The sequence below is a fragment of the Perna viridis genome, chromosome 7 (assembly GCF_037379345.1).
Source record: "Perna viridis isolate PV_CMFRI_1.1 ecotype Kerala chromosome 7, ASM3737934v1, whole genome shotgun sequence".
In the NCBI taxonomy this organism is placed as follows: domain Eukaryota; kingdom Metazoa; phylum Mollusca; class Bivalvia; order Mytilida; family Mytilidae; genus Perna; species Perna viridis.
Window position 1 is genome coordinate 9439127 of NC_142451.1, and position 22515 is coordinate 9461641.

Here is a 22515-nt window from a genome sequence, read left to right on the forward strand (position 1 = left end):
TTCTTAATTTATAACTCGTCATTTTAAACTTTCTTTGAAATAGCGGACAAATCGTGCTTTGTCATTCTTCATTTGACAATGTAATAAAACACGTAAGATTGGCAATTGGTAGTTCGTACTCTGGCGTTTTGTGAGGTGAAACATGTCTATTCGTGAAATGTCAAATTATGCTTAGTTGCATTATATGTTAACGATCATTATGTCGACAGATGGCGCTCTTGATTGGAAGACAAAAGGCGGCGCTGTTGTCCAGAACGGAAATTAAACGGGTTGGTCTTAAAACAGGGCGAGCATTTTTTTTATGCATTTTTGCTATTACTTTAGTTTCACTCTGTGAAATTCAAAAATTTTAAATGATATCTAAAGAAGAATAAAAGTGCTTTAAATTTATTTAATTAAATATAAAAAAAAAATAAAGCGAAAATCTTGACGAACTTTTTCCGACAAGAAAGAAAATAACGATAAAAATGGGGGACATGCCGATAAACAAAGTTCATTATTGATAGAATGTGTCACGTCTGTCAAAAAATGTTACGTATTCCTAAGTTTATAGTAATAGGCACATTTTGATATAAAAAGTATTTCATTTTGAGTCAGTAAGAGTGGGAAAATCTTGACAAGACGGACTTATTCTGTTACGTGATTTGTGTCATTTCTTTTTACATTTTTTCATTTATTTAAATTTAGGTTTGTTTGTTTTTTTTTACTATTACGACATTGTCAATTGTGTTTTAACTGTTGTGGGTTGGGGAGCATTACATTTGTGAACTTTTCGTAATTAAGAACTGTTACATTTGCAAGCTCTTTACTCCTACGATTGTGATCTTTTTGTACTACATGTGTAACCTACTTTCATCCCACTGGATGAAAGCATTGTAAAGGTGCAATAATTTTCAAAAAGTTCGCTAATATTAAATTATAAAATAGTTTGCGAATATAAAAAAAAGTTTGCAAACGTAATTAAAAAAAGTTCGCAAATGTAATGCACCGGTTGTCTTTGAGTTAATGTGTGTCACAAGTTAATTAAAGTGACATGTTATTTTAAAAGATTAACTAAAAATCAGTGTCTGTTATATTAGTTGTGCGGTGTAATTGTTTGATGTACATGTACATTTAAGTAGGGCTGTGTTTAGTACAATATTATGCTTTCTCATGTTCAGCATCTGCACAAGATTTGTGTTTCCAAACACTGCAACTCTTAACCCCATCTTTTTAAATAGTCACAACCTACTCTGTCCTCAATACCATCGGCCTCACCACAATCTTAATTCATTTCTACAGTTGCAGGTTTTTTTTCCATTATACCTACTTGACCCATTAGTAAAAGAGTAATCAACTGAACCAAGGTTATAGCGGTAATCAAAAGAATGTAATCCAGGGACAAAGACCAGACCTGGAAAACAGACATACACAACAAAGAACATAAAGTAACTAAAATCATACATACAAAGTAACAAAAGCAAATGAGCAACTCGGACTCCACTAAAGAAACGCATTACGAAGTGAGAAGTTGCAAATGAGGAATTTCAAAGTTCGAAAAGCTGTATTTCAAAATTGCAAATACAGATTTTCAATGTACAAAATGGAAAGTTACACACTTACAAGTTGTTACAAATTGACAATTAACGAATTCCAAATAGACAATTTACGAATTTCAAATTGACAATTTACAAATTAACAATGTACAAGATTAAGAATTTTGACCCCGTTGATATTCCATAAATAAGCCATATGTATATATAGTAGTTATAAGCCACACGTCACATTGCGCCTATAAATTACATAGCATTGTGTTTAATCCTTAATGTTCAAATGTATAATGGGCAGAGGTTTAGTGCCATAGCTGTCAAAACCTCATGCATTTTTAGTCAGTTGTATTAATACGATTGGTCGAGTACAGTCAGACACTGTTCAACTGATCCAACAGCAATCTTCCTTGTTCGAAAAGATATCGTAATTTTATGATAACCAAGTTTCATTAATTTAGTTATAAAAGTTATTGTATTATCTCTGAATAATCCTTGTTTCAACACACATCATACATCTAATCTACCCAAATGAAATTAAATTAAATAGATAACTAATAGTCCTTCGTCTGTCTCATACTTAGACCTTAGTTTGTATATAGATCAAAAAGGAGTTTGAAATCAAAAGTTTATAAAAACCGTGATTATTTTGACTTCCCAATAGTAAGTGGCAATATACCAACATCTCCAGCCTATGGAGTATACATCAATCCGAGTCTGTGATCTATACACGGACTTGCTCTGTAGAACGCGGATATTGTCAAATAAACCATTTTCAGCCTTTGTTAATAGCATCACTATAAAAGTATTACGGTCGACATCACAATCTGATTGACAGAGATGAAGTTTCAATCTCCCAGATGAGGCAAGATATCTTCAATCAGATTCGACGTCTTACCGATCTTGACAACTACTAGACGCAGTAAAGTAAGTAGCTCCTCTGACTCAAGTCAAACTGGCTAGGTTATATGATTCACTATGGTTCTCTATTACAATTATAATAAATCGCACTGCTATTCTAAGAGTACGTTGAAATAACCACAGGTTTTATCAAAGTTCACATGCCAATATCCGGAGAGATAAGATATCCTTTACCGGAAGTAGATGTGTTTGATATGCATTTTTTGTTCAAATCAGCACACGTCAATATGATGATGACTGTGCTCTTGTCATGGCTTTGCATTTTTAAAACGCTTTTTATTTCGAGATTTAGTCTATACTTTATCAAATAAAATTATCTTAAAATTTGTTCTTTATTCGAATATCAATGCGTAAGTCCGGCTGAAATAAATATTTATATTTTCGATTAAACGCATTATATTATTTGGAAGCGTCGTGTTGTCGTGTTAGTGCTTTCAGAGAGATATCCATTTTATTTCTTTTGAAATTTTTACATTTGCTACCCTGTGTTAATTTCGGATGTTTCAACTACTTCCAAGTTATTTACTACGTGTACATCATGACACTTAATTGAAATGAATGATTTTGCCCTAGTGTGAATAGTGTTTGACACCTGTTTTTGTTGCTCGATTATTACCGTATTATACTCACTTGCAATATGGCGGATGCCACTGCAGCGCAGGATATGCTTACTCTTCCAGAGCACCTGGTTTCACTCCCAAATTTCATATTAGGTTTATCACAGGAAGCATTTTCAATTTATATTACATCTAAAACGATATAAGATTTTATATAACTATAGAATTGAATCGACAGGAAAACACCAATTCTATTTAGATCTTGATTAAAATCTCTATAATAGTTAAAAACAGTAAAGCTAATGAGAAAGTCAATGATTGATCTATGCCTATACTTTTATCGTTATCGTTATGAACTTTAGAAATAATATAAAATGCATTAAAATATATAAAAAAGCAAAATTGAAATAATAAATGCACGCATTTGTGTCTGAAGTGAGAATATTAAGATATTGACCAAAGGCCAAAAGATATTCCTTATTCCATATCAAATAAAACCATATTTTCCTTATTTAAGAACACTGACGTATTTAATCATTTTGTTTGGGTATTAGTAAAACGCTTTCTTATAGAAATTATATTGGAAAAATTTTCAACTCATGGATCAAAAATTACTAATTGTTGGTTTTTGATTTCAAGATTGTGATAATGCATGACTGCATTGTAAAATAAAATAAGTCAAATATTTTCTGACTGTCAAGTGGCTTCTACCACCTGTGTTGTAGTTACTAAAATCGACAAAACTTGTACTTAAACGCTTTCCATTTTGTATAGCATCTTTTATCATAGTTTGCCAAACGGACAATTTGGTGGAAAAATAAACACCAACATGCTTTCAGTACAATCTGTACTAAAATGCATCTTGGCGTTAAATTTCAATGATAGTTTTCATTATTGTAGTCTCTTTAGCATTTAAGTATCTACAAAAATAATTTAGATTTCCTCGTTGTTAACTTTGTAAAGATAATTTATGGTCCCTTTTTTAACTTACATATTGTTCAATTTGCATGCAAGTAATTTTACGCAACTTGCTCTACGCTTTAAGATCATACATCTTTTTTTTATTTATTATAATTATTATTGAAAAATTAGCAATTATAAATATTTCTTCATTTTAGGTTCTTTTCATCTCAGTTTGTGTTCTTGCCCTTCGATCTTCAACAATAAAATGTACAAAATTCAAATCTTCATCAAAGAAAAACAACATAATTTCACGTGAATGAAACATGTATTGAGTGCATTTTGCAGGAAAAGCAAGAAGCATGCAGTCATGAGGGGTGCTAAATGGACTGACTAAGCAATTTCTGTCATGGTATATAAAAGAGGAAACTTTATAATCCCCCTGTAGTATCTGATTGTAGGATTAGTAGGTAAGTATTTTTTGTCAAATTCAAATTTTCAAACCAAATAACTCTGTTAATACTAGAAACTTTAGCAAACTCAACTTTTATGTGTGCGATTCGTTTTTGTTGTTCTGAGTAAGTAAAAATATTGCGAATATAAGAAGGGTTTTCATGATATGTAAGTTAGAAGAAAGTTAAAGCAGTTTCTACGTTTTCTTTGTACAGAAAGCAAATTTATAATTTATTATAAATTTTGGCGTTTCTATTTTTGGCCGATGTTAATTCTTAGTGGTGCACACAATAATTGCTGTATTCATTTTTAGACAGGCCGTTGATGTCACCAGTACACCGCCAAGTTACTCGCTGTACGATATATAATATTCCTTTTGCTTGAGGACAGACCATTGAAATTCTTTTTCACAAATAGATTACTTCAATGAAATGAAAAATGTAATGTCAAAATTTACAGTTAATGCATTAAAGAAAATTCTTTAGGGTCAAGCGTTAGATATATTGTGTCCTTATCAGTTGTTTGACAAATCAAAATGGTTCATTTTTAAGAATATTAGTTCAGAGAAAGGGCGAACTATTTCACTACCAACGTTTCGATTTGAAGACTTGTTCGTTTCCGAAAAAAATCTCATTAGCCCTGTAGAGATATATTCACCTCCTCTTCAATGACAGTTCTATTTTCCATTGAAGATTATGGTTCTCACGAAATCGTTCTTCTATAGAACGTCATGTTTTATAATGCATATGTACAGTATTTATTTAATTGTTTTATTATGATTCTCTATTCAAAACCATAGACAACAGATAACCGCACCGTGTTTTTGTTTTGTCCTTGTGCAAACTGTCGTTAACTTGTTGCAGACATTCTGCAGAACAAACTATAAACGTGTGTACTTCCTGGCCTGTTCTTATGCGACACAATGTGTCGTGTGACATATATGTTTTTGCTATTGTAAGAACTATAACTTTGCATAAACTTGACATTTGTAGGCTTTACACACTGACTGTCAATATGTTTGCATTTGAATGTAAACTCTCCAAAGATGGAAGTGTGAAGGAAAAGATTGCTGGTATCCTTAAGAGGTTAGGTGCGGTACAGCTCTTACTCGGTGTAGTACTTGCAATCGCAAGTTTTGCCGCAATAGATATAGACAAAAGCAATATGGTTGTAATGGAGGCATACAATAAAACTATTTCAGCTAAAGTCCTTCTTGGTTTGGATGCAGGGTCTGCTGTGTCATCAATCTGGGTAAGAAAAGCAATTGTATTGCAAATACAAAATATCTTCATTATTTGAAACCAATGTTTGTTTCACTTTTGGACGCAATTCAATATTAGTCTTTGTCCATCGATACGTATGAAAACGCATGCAAGACTAACAAGGGTTGACGTTTGATACACTGAAATTATTGTAAACGTATTAAATTTCGAGGTGGCTATTTTAGGCGGATTTTATATTTTATATAGTGTTAAAAATCAATCTCGCAAATAATATTTTTCGCGCTTTTGCGTCCACCGCTAAAATAAGGAAAATTACTAGAGCTCGAAAATTAATACGTTAAAAGTAACCTGTTTAAATTAGAATTAATTCTACATTTTTTTTTCTTTTTACAAGTTTGCACTACAACGTAACCTTAATTATTAAGACAAAATATCCTGTCTTCGAAAAAACAGAATAAGAAAAAAAATGCCAACTCTTATCTAATCTGCATGTACTTATCATCTAGCAGTGTAGATACAAGTATTGTTTTCAAAAATTATTTGGTTGTATAAAAACTATATAAATAAGTATTGGAATGCATACAATGTAAGTAACACTTAAGTTTGTAGTTTGGCGCATCAGCGAAAACAAGAATGTTTTATTAAATATTTACTGGTGATAAAAAGTTGTCAATATGTTGATACTCTCCTGTACTTGTGGTGTTTGCGTTCAATTTTTGAGGTGATTACGACATGTTTGTATTACTAGTATTTGTTTGTAAGACTTTGTACAAGTGTTTATACTCCTAGTATGATGCAGTACACAATTCTGTATGTTTCAATTGAATTGTAGGTGGTTGTTACTGGTATTCTACCATGCTACATGATGTCTGGAACAGACTACAACCTCCTCAGATCCGTAAGTACATTTGTATTTGAATAAAATGTAAAACATGTCATCTCGGATATGGTATCAAATTCAACAAATAACAGTACTGCCTTAATTACAGTTATGTCTATTTTTTATTCACTCTAGACTCCACATTTATATTTTATTTCTGTATATCAAGTAATGCTAGGTTCTAAATACTACTATATGAATTACTTTACACAGCTTAATTGATAGAATAAACGTTTTGATTTATTGAATTTGAATCGATATTTTCATCTAGTCACTAACAAGATATCATTGTTTCCTGTCTTTTAATGATATCTCTCTTTTTTTATTTCCAGAAAGTTGTTTATATGGTCTTTAGTACTATTGGTGCCTCCTTCTTTGTCCCCGTCATTATAGCCTCAGCTATTGCCGGATATACCCTGGTAAGATTCGTCACTTCTATATAAATCAGTTCATAAAGCAAACTTTATTAACAAAACTTGTTATAGTCGTAATCAGCAGTACAATTGAATATATAACGCTCACTTCTCATTATCAACAACTGTCACTTCATTTTCAGTTACACCTTTCACGCCTTTTTGGAATTGCAACCCAATTGTGGCTTATCGCATTTTCTTGACTGTTAATTGAACGGGTGCTATTAGTGGAGCAGTACATGCTTACATGTGTCATTTCAGTATTATTTGGAGTTCATATTGCAAATGCTTTTTTTATGTTAAAGAAATGAAAAAGGAAAAGAAAAAAAAACAATTAATGATATCGATGTGAAACAATCAATGAAACTGATAAAATGCTTGACAATGACAATTTTCTATTAGGAAAGATGGTTTCTATTTACCTCTGTTGTTGCGAATGTGTCTATCACAATCCATTTTATAATTCATACTTTCTAGCGTAACAGCCATGTTCAATTAGCTGTGATCATGGGGATATTGGCGGCAATCGAGTTTTTGGTAGCTTTCCTTGTCTCGGTGTACTGCTGCGCTTCACCGTGGTGGTCAGGTCTGGTCCCGTGTCAAATAGAGGTTAGTACTCCACTCACATATGTATTGCTAAAGAAATATTCAGAATAAATAAATAGATATAAAAATACCAATCAAATTAATATTGCTAATTTCGTTATGCTTTACACGTGTTTTAAGGAATAACCTTTCATCAGTAGCATTGAGATCAAATACAAGGGAAGATTTTAATCCATAAGTGATTGCAAACAGGAAAAAGGGAGCCAAATCTACACTAAGAGGTTCCACCTTGTGCAATACATATATATATGTAGATTTAACCTGCTATGTTTTAATACGTGTTCGTACGTATATACGTCTTTTATATAAATACTAGGGATGGCAAAAGATATGACATTTTATACTCGAGTACGCTGTCATAATACTCGCAAGTACTCGAATAAAACATCATGATTTGGTGAATAATATAACTTTTGTTGGGATACAGTATTTTATTTTTCTTATCACTTGTTATACTCTAAGTTAAATTATAAAGATATCGGGTGACATCTTATCGAAAAACATACAAATTATGCCAGACCTCGTATTTTTATTATTTTTGTGTTTATTTACCAAAAGAGATATGTAAACAATCTTCGAAATTAATGAAGCCCGAATTGATAAGCACGACATGTATCATTTGTTTACCTGAAGTTAGTAATTTTGATTTTGACATTTCCTGTAAGTCAACAAAATATTGGACTTAGATTTACGTGTACAAAACGATATTTCATCATAAATTAGCGAACAATGATTGTTCATTATATACCAATCTCGTTGATTAGCAATCAAAACACAAGTTTTTCGTTGATGAGTTAATGGTCCGTGTATGTGCAGATCCATGTACAAACACCCATATAAACAGTTTATATGTTGTTAATATTAATTGCAATCAAAATTACAAGGAAATGTTGCAACGTGAACTTAATTGGGGAATTACTGTATCAAGGTGTTTTAAACGCAAACGAGTATCCGAATAATTGAATTGTATTGGAGTAGTCGGTCTTTCGGGCGAGTACTCAAATATTCGTTCCCATCCCTAATAAATAACCATTCAGTTTTCAATTATTATTTTAAATGAGTGCAAAAACGATTCATAACCATTATCCAATCAATCATTTAAATTATTTATATAGAAAAAAAGGAAAGATGACCTCAAAGATGTATTTGTGGCAAATGCTAAAAAAGAGATGGGTGAGAGCCCCCCTGAATATCAACCTTAATTGGCTGCTCTAAGATGCGGAACTGACAAATGGAACCCCACTGGACACGGAATACGGACTGATAATTGTTTCTATAATAATTTGCCTTTATAGCATTGTTTCCTTTTCATCTTATCTTATTTTTTTTTGCTTCCATACACATTAATTTTACTTATATACTGCAATGTAAACTTTGTATCATGTTTTTAACTTACTGGCAAGGAAAAGTGTTTTTCGTGTAACCACACAGAATTTTTTTCATAAATTATTCCTTGTGTGCATTGTACTCTTTCCTTGGTATATTCACAAGTATGAAAACGTGTCCTTATAAATGCCAAATGTCATTGTCAACTACCAGTAATTTATTCCTTAGATATTCATTCGCGACACCAATATTGAAATTACTGGCAGTATTCTCACTCTAACGTGAAATGATAATGTGCGCAAAAGAATTAATAAACTTGCGCATTATCGTCAAGTGATATAATGGTGGATGCAGTGTATTAGTAAGCACCAGTTCTAGAAAGTTTGAAAACGTGTCCTTATAAATGCCAAATGTCATTGTCAACTACCAGTAATTTATTCCTTAGATATTCATTCGCGACACCAATATTGAAATTACTGGCAGTATTCTCACTCTAACGTGAAATGATAATGTGCGCAAAAGAATTAATAAACTTGCGCATTATCGTCAAGTGATATAATGGTGGATGCAGTGTATTAGTAAGCACCAGTTCTAGAAAGTTTTGGTATATTGAATAAGTAATAGGAATCGCAAACATATTTTGCTTTACCTACTTTCATATTGTATACGTATATTCTGTCTGTACTTGTAGTGTTTTAATTAAAGCGTGTAGCTTAACTGTTTCATCTATTCTTTGAACACAATGAGATAAACGGACACCAAGAAAGCAGAAAGAAGAATCATGATTACTTACATATTGCGCGCTTATACAAAATCAAGATATAAAACATGAACAGATGTGTCATGATATGGAGATGTATTTGCGACAAATACCAAATTTGAGGACGAGACTGGTATTTTTGTTTTGGCAAAATACCCCTCCCTATTATGATATATGTTAAATTACACCGAATACCTGTTTACGTTTATTTGAGCAATGGGACAAAAGAACATCCGAATGAATACATTCGACAGGGTAAAAAAAGACATAAACGTTTTGGAAAATACCAAGGCTAAGGCATGTTTCCCAGCTGCTGTAAAAATGACTAAAATTTTGAAAATTATCATTTCACCTTATATAAGAATCCTGGATTCTGATTGGTTGATAACCGGTGTATTTTAAAAATATTTTTACGATTTGAGTTATTTTTACAACTACCGGTGTATATGCATAAAAATAAGCCGTGGTATTTTGCCAAAACGTATATGACTTTTTGACCCTCGCGAGCATCATCCCGGCAAAATTAATTCGGAAGTAATTTCATCTCATCGTTCAAAGAGTAATCAAGGGAACCAAGGTTATAGCGGTAATCAAAAGAATGTAATCCAGGGACAAAGACCAGACATGGAAAACAGACATACACAACAAAGAACATAAAGTAACTAAAATCATACATACAAAGTAACAAAAGTAAATGAGCAACTCGGACTCCACTAAAAACTGGGAGCATGGACCAGGTGCACCGGTAGGGTAAGCGTCCTCTGCTTTTCTAGAAACACCTGCCGAGTTGCTCATAAAAAGTCAAGTCTGGGGTAGACAAACGAGGAAAGGAAAACTATGACCCGTTGAATAAATCAGTTTTCATGGTGCTGATGGATACACCACAACGATCCACGAGTTCATGATGACGACCATAAAACTTTTGTAGTGATGACTTCAATCTTGTAGCAACATTACCCTGTTCCAGAAGTCTATTTGTTAGAGTTCTAGCGCGATACAAAAAGTCTGCGTAGTTCGGCAAGCTCTGGCATAACGTATGAGTTGTGATATGAACACTCCATACGCAGGAGCCGAAGGGATGTTGCCACAGATGAAAGGAAAGTTGACATTTCTGAATGAAAAGTCATCACGTTTGTCGTAAAGTTTGGTCAATAGTTTTCCTTTACCATCGATTTCTAAGTGTAGGTCAAGATATGAGGCTGACTTCACAGTGTCTGTAGTATCTTTTATCTCAAGTTCTTTTGGGTAGATGCGATGTATCAAATTCCACGAAATTAGGTTTGTTTAAAGATTACACGTCATCTATATAGCGGAAACTGAGATTAAAGGATCTTGTCAAAGTAACATAACGTGATAAATCAATTTTGAAAAAAAAATTGTTTCAAGTATAGATCAAACGGTTAAAATTGCAGACAACAACATGGCTGCCGGGAAGTGTTTGGATATGCAATTGACTGAAAACAAGAAAAAGAGCAAAAAACCTGAAAGCATGCACTTTTTACTTGACATTCGGTGTAATTAAACAGTAATTGCACCTTATATAAGAATCCTACATTCTGATTGGTTGATAGCCAGTGTATTTTAAACTTCAACGTATATGCCCTTTTTACCCTCGAGAGCCCTATACCGCCAAAATACATTCGGAAATTCATTTTTCTCATCGCTTAAAGTTTCGTAATGTGATTAATCAATTTAGAAAAAAGTGTTTCGAGTATCAGTCAAACAACCAAAATGGCAGACAACTACACGGCTGCTGCCTGTCGTATGGCAGAAATGGCAACGCAAATTGGGAAGATATCGACGACTTTATGCAAGATGTGATGTCGGCTCAAGAAATGTTTTCCTCGACTGTTGGAAGACAAAATAGCATAGAATTAAGTTTATGAAACTGTGAAACATGTGGAAAACACCACCTATATACCTTTTGTTCCTATTCGGCATTCTGAATTATTTTTTATCATTTCAATTAGTCAACGTTTTCTTTAAATCAAACTGTCGAAGTAACATGGGCTTTTGTAATAAGCTTTTTGGAGTAAGGCTACATGACGTATGTTGTATAAAACAAGGAAAAAAACAAAAACGTTTTGTTAGCAATAGACTTACTTTTCCTTTTCAAGATTTTGTATAACGGTAACATAGCATTTCACTGAGGTGTCCACAAAAGGAATATGTTTTTAACGGAAGATATTTAATTTGTGTGATAATTTTCATGCTTTAAAGTTTTTGGTATTGAATTATTTAATTTTAAAACACTCAGTCACATATCAAATAAAAAAATATTCTACTTTGACTTTTTTGGTTATGACCTGATGAGTTTGTGTTTCATTTTGTTTGTTTTTTACTGTTTGTTATTTGTGGTAGCAAAAATGATTTATTACGAACAGTACGGGAGTTATGTACATTATTTTCTACATGAACACGTTAATACTATATTGCGTATTGCGCCGATGGGGTAAAAGCTTTTCATAGAAAAAAAAACACGATGATTTCCTTTTTTGTGCTTATGCTTATATATATACATGTAAATGCACAATTTTATATCCCTGATTACCGATCATATAACTTATTCAAAGAGACAAAATTATCATCAGTGGACGCCAAAATTGGTTATGAATAGTATCTGTATTATTCAAATTGATATGTGTTCTCCCATAGCTAGTTTTCAACCATTTATGTATTATTTGCTTTTATGTAATGAACTTTATTGAATTAAATGATATCCCCCAAGTCTGAATTGTTTTTATGGGACCCTTTGCGACTCGTATCGAGGAGCTGCATAATTTTACTAGACTATTACCAGAAAAAAAACCATTAGCAATATAACGGGTGCTGTAGGCGGAGAAGTACCTGTAAATTCTTCAAGAGCATCTGATGTCACTCTCGGCATTTTTGTGGGAATTCATATTGCTAATGCTTAAGTTACGTCATGTTTTCTGTATCTTCAGTTTTTATATGTAATCTAGTTTGTTCGGTTCCCTATTCTGTGTATGTAGATCCTACTTGTTTCCTGTTTTCACCTTCTGGCCATGTATTTTTGATTTTGACGTACTTTGACGTTGTTCCATTGTTGACGCTTCGGTACTTTTTGTAGATATTTGAAAGAAAGTATAGCAGCGTTACCCCATAATTAGTTGACTTGATATTTCATAATTTAATCATAGCAAAAATGAAATTTAAAAAAAAACATCTTTTTGTAAAGTATTTCTGACATGGTTTGCTGACTTTTTATGCTGTATTTTCATTTTAACATACAGTGCAATTTTATTTTTTGCGAACTTTGTCCATTGTACAATTTGTTGAAGTGTAATTTTTTAAAAGAAATAATTAGATTTCAATTATATATTTTCTGAATTTTCTACATAACTTACATAACACATAAAATTACCAGATAACACCTCTAATTGTGGTGTAAATGTAGCACTTTATCTGATGAATTATTAAGTAAATAACCCTAAATCTGCGAAGAATGCACAGTTTGTCATAAAAAAGATACAAGAGTAATCAAGGGAACCAACGTAAGAGTTTACTTTACATGTGAAGTTTACATTTCTGTTAAATGGAATATACACAAGATAACAGTGGAACAAATCAGGCATAAATTTAATATTTTCAATTCAAGTCATTGACTCTGCTGATGTATAATATTTTTCTGTACATAACTAAATCATGCAAAATATACATATGTTTCTCTTAAGTTTAGAGACCATTCAATTGAATTGAAAACAAGTCAAAAGTTATTTAAAAAAAGATTTAGAAAGACTTTTTATTACAAATTGAAGAAGTTATTATTCTTGAAAATGAATTCTCATTTTTATTTTTGTCATAAACAAGCTATACAATTGTAGTATTATTTACATCTACTTTTTGTCTGATGACCTTCTGTGTTGTCTCAAATGATATTTAATTTAATAAAAAAAAAATTTTCAATTCTCAGTTTTTTCTACACGTAACGTTGATTTTTTTTTTAAAAACAATTTCATGTTTTGGTATTTTTTTATTATACATTTGCTTTGAATTATATTTTCTACTTCACACATATTTTGTTTCTTGTGTTAAGATAAAACATAACATGATAGTACTAGGGAAGGATTAGTGGCACAGTCATGTCATAACCGTGATGCATGTTGGAATAAAATGTCAACCTCCTGTGTTAATGTTTATCAATTAATGAAGACTAATAACTAAGTCTTTGAAATTAAAGAAACACATTTTTATGCATGTTTACATAGATACTATAAAATCAGAGTAAAACACTTTTGGGGTCCTAGTCCCTTTAAATCAATAAATGAACATTCCTTTATCTGCTTCATTTATAAAATTAGCATTTTTACATTTGAAAATATAGAGATATTATACTAAGTAGTAAAAGTAAAAAGTCTTAAAGTCCAAGCAGTTACAATTGTATGTACTGTTCAAAACGATATGTGTTCTCTCATATATGGTTTTCCGTCATCCATTATATGTGCACTATAATGATACATTAACATCGAAAATAGAAAGAAATTATGCTTGGTTGTATAAATTTTATTCCACCAGTATCGCGGTAACATGTGTCTCGTGTATTGTTAAGTCTCCAAAAATAATTATTATTTCTTAAAGATGTAAAACATTTTGACCAGTTCACTGTTGTATAGTCATTTGCCTATTTGTCCAAATGTCAAATTTGATTTTATGAATCTTAACTTATCTCTGAAATTTCTCTGGTATGCAGTATTTTGGTGGTTTTATAGTATTTTATAGGGTTTTATAGGTATTGTTCAAATTGATATGTGGACACTCATAGTTTTCAATCATTCATGCATTATTTACTTTGTTTACATCACGATACTTTATTGAATTAAATGATATTGCCTAAGTCTGCATTATTTTTTTATGGATCCGCTTTGTGACTCGTGTCGGGGAGCTGCATAACTTTTACCAGATTATACTCACTTGTAATATGTTGGATGCTGCAGGCGGAGCAGTACATGCTTACCCTTTCATATCATTTGATGCAACTTCCGGCATTTTTGTGGGAGTTCATATTGCTAGTTATCTCCCATCTTTATTGTATCAAGAGACCGTTCATTGTCTGTTATTGAATTTCATTGTATACATGGTCAATAAACATATTTTGGACATTGTCACTTAAGCAATTCAATCGGAAAACCATTTTTTTTTTTATCGAATAACTAATTTATACTTAATTTGAGTATCGCGATTGTATACTTTTTATTCCAGAATCACTCACAATTTCAAAATTTTAAAAAATTATTCTCCTTTCGCAATTCATAATTATAGATATTCCTCAATGATTGATTTTGGTTACTTTGTCGTATAATGCAGTATTCACTTTCCTTGCTGAAGAAACAGATCTTTGCTGCCTGACTTTCTGTTTTACATTCAGCAGTTCTTTGGCAGATTGTTTTTGCTCTTATATGATGTAACAAATTTATAGTTCTCTTACAATATGTCAATAGAACTTCTTCGCTAAGTTATTGATAACATTTTAAGGTGATACAGTGAATTCTTCGTTTGGAGTAATTAAAAAAAAAAGATTTATGAGACATTGATTTAATTAATATAAATATATATATATAAATATTTTATATATTAATGTAAAAATTTAATAATTCGTGATACTTGTGTTTTCAAAGAAATCAATGAACGTAAAATAAAAAGAAATAAAAAATAACGGGTACTTACATGTACAAACTGATTAATTGGTCGTTTTTGTTTTTGTTTTTTGTTTTTGTTTTTGTTTTTTTTTTTAATTTTTGTTTGTTTGTTTTTTTTTTTTGAATTTTTTTTTTGTATTAGATAAATGGTAATGGAATAAGTACCATGCGATAAAGGAATAATAGTAATAATGATAATAATAACAGTAATATATTTATTTAGAGAGAAAATCTTATTTGGATTACACCAATTCAATTTACTAGAGTACGCGTTGGCATCCGTATCACGTGATTATAATTTATGAGTAAATATATGACTTACACATAATACGTAATTGACTGTTTATTCATTTTTTATCGTTTCATTAACCATAAAATTTGACAGAAAATTGTGTTATTATATCTAGTCAGTGAAATATGCATTTAAAAACATATACAAAAAAGTTTAAACTCAAATCGTTTGATGTTCATTTATTTTTTTAAATAATTTTAGGAGAAAAAGTTTTGTATAAAAGGTAGTTTTCATTAGATCTTTGCCAATTAGCATGTTGGCGTTAAATTTTGTCGATTCATCTTGTATTGTTGTCAAATTGTGTCTGAAGAATATACATAAATTGCATTTTATTAAAGCCGGAATAAACGTCACATAGTCTAATTTAAATCCTTAAAATTGTTAGGTGGGGTTGTTCTGTAATTTAACGCAACTTCTAAATGTTCCATGCTTTGAAGATTAAACATTAAGGTGAATAGTTCATCATAAATGGTTAAAGGGTTTTAGCATCAATATAAAATATATGTTCTTCATCATTTCAAGTATAAAATGTATTTAAACTCATAATGTATTCCTTATAATGTTATTATCATTTTAAAGAAATTGCTTGTTTGGCGCTTAGTGTTATAGGAGACTAGATCTATTTTAGTTGTTTTATCAAAACAACCATGTATCAAATAGTAGACAATGGAACATGGCCGAAAGAATCATCGATTAGAATGAGGCATTGAACAAAGAAATAACCAGATTCTTATGTAAGCATTTGGCATATATTCTTCATACTTTGTAAAAACGATTCTAAACCAGTTACTTAATATATATCGAGGAAGATGTTGCCGAAATGCTAATTTTTTTTTATTGACAACATATTGTCCATTGTGGTGGACGTGTTTTTCAACAGAAGGTCGGCACACCAATGTGAACAAATTGTGTGTCCGCTACTCGTTGACTTACTCCTTTTCTCTGATGGAGCTGACCTTATATAGCTGATATTATCCAATAGAAGGATCATTTAATCAAATTTACTTTCATTTGTGGCAACATAATTATCACTTAACAATCCATAGTTTGCCGAAGTTAAGCGACCAATTGTAGAGATCTTGCCTCGGGCAATTAAGCTTCTAGAACATGGTTATTTTGCTACAAGATTAATGTCATCACTACAAAAGTTTTGTTTTTTGTTTTTTTTTGTTGTTGTTTTTTTGTTTTGTTTTGTTTTGTTTTGTTTTGTTTTTTTTTTGGTCGCCACCGTGAAGTCGTGCATCGTTATGGTGTATCAATCTGCACAATATGAAAACCGATTCGTTCAACGAATAATAGCTTCCCTTTCCCGGACGTGGCATTTTATGAGCAACTCGGCTGGTATATCTAGAAAAGAAGAGGTCCCTTACCCTACCGGTGCATCTGGTACATGTCCCTAGTTCAGTGCTCGTCTACATTTGTTCCTATGTGTGTGTTATTTTGATTATGTTATTTTCATTGTTGTACATTGTTGTACATTGTTGTACATGTGTGTCTATTTTCATTGTTGTACATTGTTGTACATTGTTGTACATGTGTGTCTATTTTCATTGTTGTACATGTGTGTCTATTTTCATTGTTGTACATTGTTGTACATGTGTGTCTATTTTCATTGTTGTACATGTGTGTCTATTTTCTAGTCGTTATCCTTGGATAATTGTTCTTTTGGATTACTGAATGAATCCTGAAAGAAATTTCGAAAAAAAAAACACAAAAATAATGAATAATGAATAGTTTTTCCTCAATAAAATTTGTTTCCAAGGTAAATGTACATGTAATTTAACTACCTAAATATCAAAATATCATAATACGGCTTTGATATTTAAAATATATATCACGTGTTCTTTTGTAAAGCTGATACTAAAACTATCTGAAAAAATCAAAATACTCAGATAACAGACTGAATTAACTGTTGATTTTGTTCAAAGACTTGTACTGGAGAGTGGAAGTTGTCTTACTGAAAAGCAATACATGTATATGAGATGTACTGCTCAATTTCTTTTGAAAAAATGAAATCCCAAAATATGGAAACTTTAAGGAATAAGAATAAATCTGGTTATCAAACTGGAACGAAATTAGAAAATTAGTATTTTTTAGAAAGATGCGCTGATGGCTGAAAATTAAAAGACTTTTGGCAAACAATCAAACTATTTTTCTTAAAGAAAGGTAAAAAATCAGACTAAAAATAATCAAGGAAGGAAATTATGATGTTAATATATAGAAATTGAAAAATGATATTTTTTTTTTATTTTCAACCCACCAGTGAAGATAAAATAAGCAAAAATGATTCATAAATTTGGTGTAGAAAAGGATACAAGTGATGATAAGATATCTGTAAAATTAATTAAACGCTCTAATTCATCAGTTGTAAAACCTGTTACTGATATGATTTTTTTTTTCAATTGAAACTTGTTCATTTCCAGGCTAAAAGAGACACATGTTATTTTGAAAAAGTAATCGGAATTCTTGGGAAATATTTTTTGCTTGTAAAGTTTGATTTATTAATTCATGATCGGAGTGGCGCGCCTAAAACCCTATTTTTTGGTTGTTCTTTGTCTTACTGGTTCCGTTTATGTTACGCTGCTGTTTTACTTAACAGGAAAAGTCGAAAAAAAGTCAAAATTGTAATTGGGTTCTTGGAACTAAATGTGGTGTTTTAATCCCTCTAGTAGTGCACCTTGATGATATAAGCACGCTAAGACGGATTTAAAGCACATTTTTGAAAAATTTCAAAAATTAAAATTTTTCATCATCAACCCTTGTCGTGCTGCGCCCGGACCTATACGGATTGGCCCTGTTTCCGGTTTATTGGTTTTGGCAGTGTTAATCTTAGTTTAGGAAAGCACAATTTGTGTTCATCTGCAAGCAGCGTGACTGTGCTTTAAAATGAGGCTATCTGAGTCTGTTAAAAATTAATGACTTGAGAGCTGAAAGAAGAGGTCATGACTTTCCGCTGCCCAAAAAATTGAGATTTTTATGGGAGAAGGGTTCATTTCTCGGCCCCTCGCCAGAGCAGAATTAATCTATAGTGCTCTATTTCGCCTGGAATCTAAGTAAGAATGATATCTCTCACCACCATTTCTGTGTCGACCCTTTGTATTGACTACTTCCGGTTTTTGGCCAAACAGAAATGACCATTTTCGTGTGACAGACCCATTTTACCGCGTTGGCTCATGCGCCCTCCTATCACCCCCACACCCCATCCACTCCACCCCATGATCACTCATCTTTAACTTGTATATAACAATCAGCATCAGTACCATTATGCAACTCAATTTGCAAAATATCGAAATCAAGACTTTTTTTCAGAAATAATCAGCACGACAAGGGTTAACTTGCTATTATCTTAATTGCGGGCAGTGTTAAGCTACGAAACGAAATCGTAACGCAACGCAGCGAAACGAAACGGAACGCAACAATATAAAACAAAACAAACGAAACGAAACGAAACTAAATTTACTATTCTACGAGACGAAATGAAATTTACTATTCTATGAAACGAAACACAACGAAACGAAATTTATTAAAAAGATAAATGGTAACAAATGTACAGTGTGCGCTCGAAACAAAGAAGCTACGAAACCAAACGGGAACACGTACAGAAAACGATAAATTCATTGGAGAATTCATGGGGTGCAGTGCAATGAAGTTTCCGTTAGCGTCGAAAAATAAATAAAACATATGGGGGACAACCAATTCTGTGTAAACATAACAATTTTCTACCCTGCTTACTTCATACTATACGGCTGTGGAGATTTTATATGCGAGTTTTGCTCAACATAAAACAAGCATGGACACACACTGACATATGAACAGGTATTGGAGTCACCAATTTCGTTGCCTAATAAGGCGACAGGGAAACATGCAAGAGTGACCAACGTCATTGTAGGCGATTTTTCTGTAGCTGTATTCAGTACTCCTGGGCTGTTTTATTATATGTAATGACGTACTAAAGTTTATATAAAGTGTAAGTGGTGATAAATACTAAACACTAATGTTTCGAACACTGAAAATTCTAGCTAGTCACCATAACCAATTAGATGGTTAAAATCGCACTGATGAGTAGTCATATGAGATAATGACTAATCTTTCAGTCAGCATAACTATCAGGATAGGTATATGATCTTAATGACTATGCAGGTTGTCCAAAACCACATGGTGTATAGTATCTTATTACACGTGCATTCGTTTTCGCGGGTGCTTTTATCCCTTTGTTTCAAATAGAGGAAGCTGGATATCGATGTTTCATCGTTTAAAAGCATTGAAACTCGTCATCTGGAATTACATATCAGATGTACGTAAATACTTTAAATATTTAAATTTTATTAATATCAAACATTTTTGTAAGTTTAAAATGTTTCTTGCCTCTTAAACAATGGATCTATGAACTACGTAATCCTGACTGTAAGTTCTAAGAAAAGAGGTAACTACTGTCTTATGCGATTTTTACGATTATGTTACAGGTTTTAACTGTAAGATTTCATTACCATAATTTTACCATTGATTGTAGTAGAATGCGTTTGAGCTATACGTATGTCGGCTATAATGGCAGATTTTGGTACACATATGCAGACACCCCTTTAAAGTTTCTGCCTCTATTGATAACTTTCTATATAAAATAGTTGTGGGACTTGCAAAGTGTATATTCAAGGAATGCCATAGGAGAGGACTTTAATAACATACTGAAATATCAGAACCGGAAGTTGCACTGCAATTGACATGAATATAATACGATACGCTACATAACAACTCAATTATCTATTTTCATGCTTGTACCACAAATTAAAAACAAAACAAAAGCAAAAAAATTTAAAACAGGTTGAAAAAAAAATATTGGAATTTATTTTTGTATACGAGATATCGGATGTTATAGAAAAAATCCTGGTGCTTTTTATGTATTATGGCTCTGTGAGATGGGTGACTGCCAAGATGTCGGTGCTTTTTTTCACTGTATTTGAGTTAAAAGATGAGTGACTCTCAAGATTCTGCTGCTTACATGGTAGTTCATCAAAGGCTGTTAAGTACTATGACGCAGTAGACGAGCTAATCAGAGGACATAGTCTACACTTGAATGAATGGGACATTCAGCAAAATACAAGCCTTGGGGTAAGATTACAAGTTTCTTGTTGTTTATTTCCTGTAGATAGAGATTACAAATTGATGCGCTATATTAGATTATTTACTCAATATTTTACCCACGCCATTAAGCATTATGGCCAGCATCTGGCTATATATGTACATGCATTAAGTATGTATGTATTTTCTCTAAAATCCTTGAAATTCCACCAAAAATGGGTAAAAATACTGTAATATGGCTTTATAAAACAAGTCCGACCGAAAACCTACCAACTGTCCTGCAACTAACTGAGGTTAAGTATTTTATCTTCAGCAAAACATTGAAATTTATGTTCTGAACAAAGACTTTCGAAACGGCATCACTTTATATGAGTATTTCCGTCATGGTTGTGTATGCTCTTGCGCTAATATTAAAGTACCAGTCCACATAAAATTCAGACACTACCAAAGGTAAAGTGATTCATGGTCAAGAAAAACCCACCAAACAAACGATGCTTTTTTAGTCTACATATGCCATACTTTCACATAACAACAACCTTTTCTGTATTAAGATTTGCACTTTTGAGAAAATCATACATTTATCTCCTACTAAAATCAACCAAATGAAGACAAATCAAGAACGATAACTCTTCCAAAGTGCAAATTTCATGTAGAATCTATATAATTTTTATCACAAAATCGCAACAACCAAATGACAATCTAAAACTGGTTACGTGATCAGTTACTGTTTCTGAACAAGAAATAAAACTGAATTTGGTAGGTTTTTGACATGATGAATCACCTTCTGTCTGATTTTTAGAAAGACTGCTACTTAATTATTCAACTAAGAATTATATTCTTTATTTTCAGGACCTTTCGAACGAAAGATTATAATCTACATTTCAGAATAGTGGGGAAAATCTGTTGAAAAACAACCTTGAGGCATTTCTCTCAGCATGTCCTCCTTAGTCTATATACAACTGAAAGATATCTCGAATTGTTAACCACTTAAGACAGCTACAAAAAGAAAGAGAGGCGAGATATTGTCGTGGTTGAATAAAAAAATGAATGAGAATGATATAAATATTGCTTTTTATTAACTACCAATTTACCTAGAATTTTGTCTTTATTGTTTTCTGAATTTATTTCATTCAATATGAAAGTTATACACGAATGTATACAAAAAAAACTTTGAATGACAATTAATTTTGTCAAAACTGTTGTAATAATTTATAATAACTATATATTCTAATATTGTCAGTAAAATAAAGAAAAGTAATATTTTCTTTTTTTTAAATTGAGGTTGACCTATAAATTACCTTTATACCCACATGCCCTTAGGACCAGAATTTTTTTTATCACAAAAAATACCATTGCATTATTTTGTTTCCATATTTCAGTTATAATGTGTGTTCTCATGCATGTTCGTTTGCTATTTAATGCTGCTTATACTATGTCCAAATTTTCGAGAGAAAAATCCTGGTCCCATGGGCCTGTGTTTATAATATCAATAAATTCAAGGTATCTTTTTTTATGTATGTAGTTCCATGGTTTAAAATACTTGTAAACATGAATCTCCAAAAGAGTGAAAGCGAAGAAGAGTCACCTTAAATCTACTTATGTTGTCATTGTGACAAATTACATAGTCATGATGGTCGTGAGAAAAGAAGGTGGTATTATGCTTCTTATTTGTGACCGTCCGTGCGAGACCCTACAGATTAGTCAAGGACGTTAATAGTCTTAGTAGTAGTTCTTATTTATTTCACTCAAGCCAGTTACTCTTCATCAGTTCATTTTTAGATTGATCGATAGTTAGCTCTAAATTCGAAATATCTCTAAATTAAATAAGGAAGAATTTAAAAGAACATCGAAAACGACAAAGGCGTTATCACGGGACAATGTAATGTAATATAAAACTTGTAAAAGCATAATAATCTAAATGAGAG

General features: G+C 31.8%; 1 protein-coding gene across 1 annotated transcript; it reads left to right on the forward strand.

Moving 5' to 3' along the window:
* Positions 1-5347: 5347 nt before the first annotated feature.
* LOC148611240 (uncharacterized) lies at positions 5348-9184 on the forward strand. The gene is made up of 5 exons (XM_088595283.1): positions 5348-5608; positions 6413-6478; positions 6793-6879; positions 7351-7482; positions 8595-9184. Exons 1-5 carry the CDS (start codon positions 5372-5374, stop codon positions 8679-8681), a joined length of 609 nt encoding a protein of 202 aa, XP_088451409.1. The 5' UTR covers positions 5348-5371; the 3' UTR covers positions 8682-9184.
* Positions 9185-22515: the final 13331 nt, after the last annotated feature.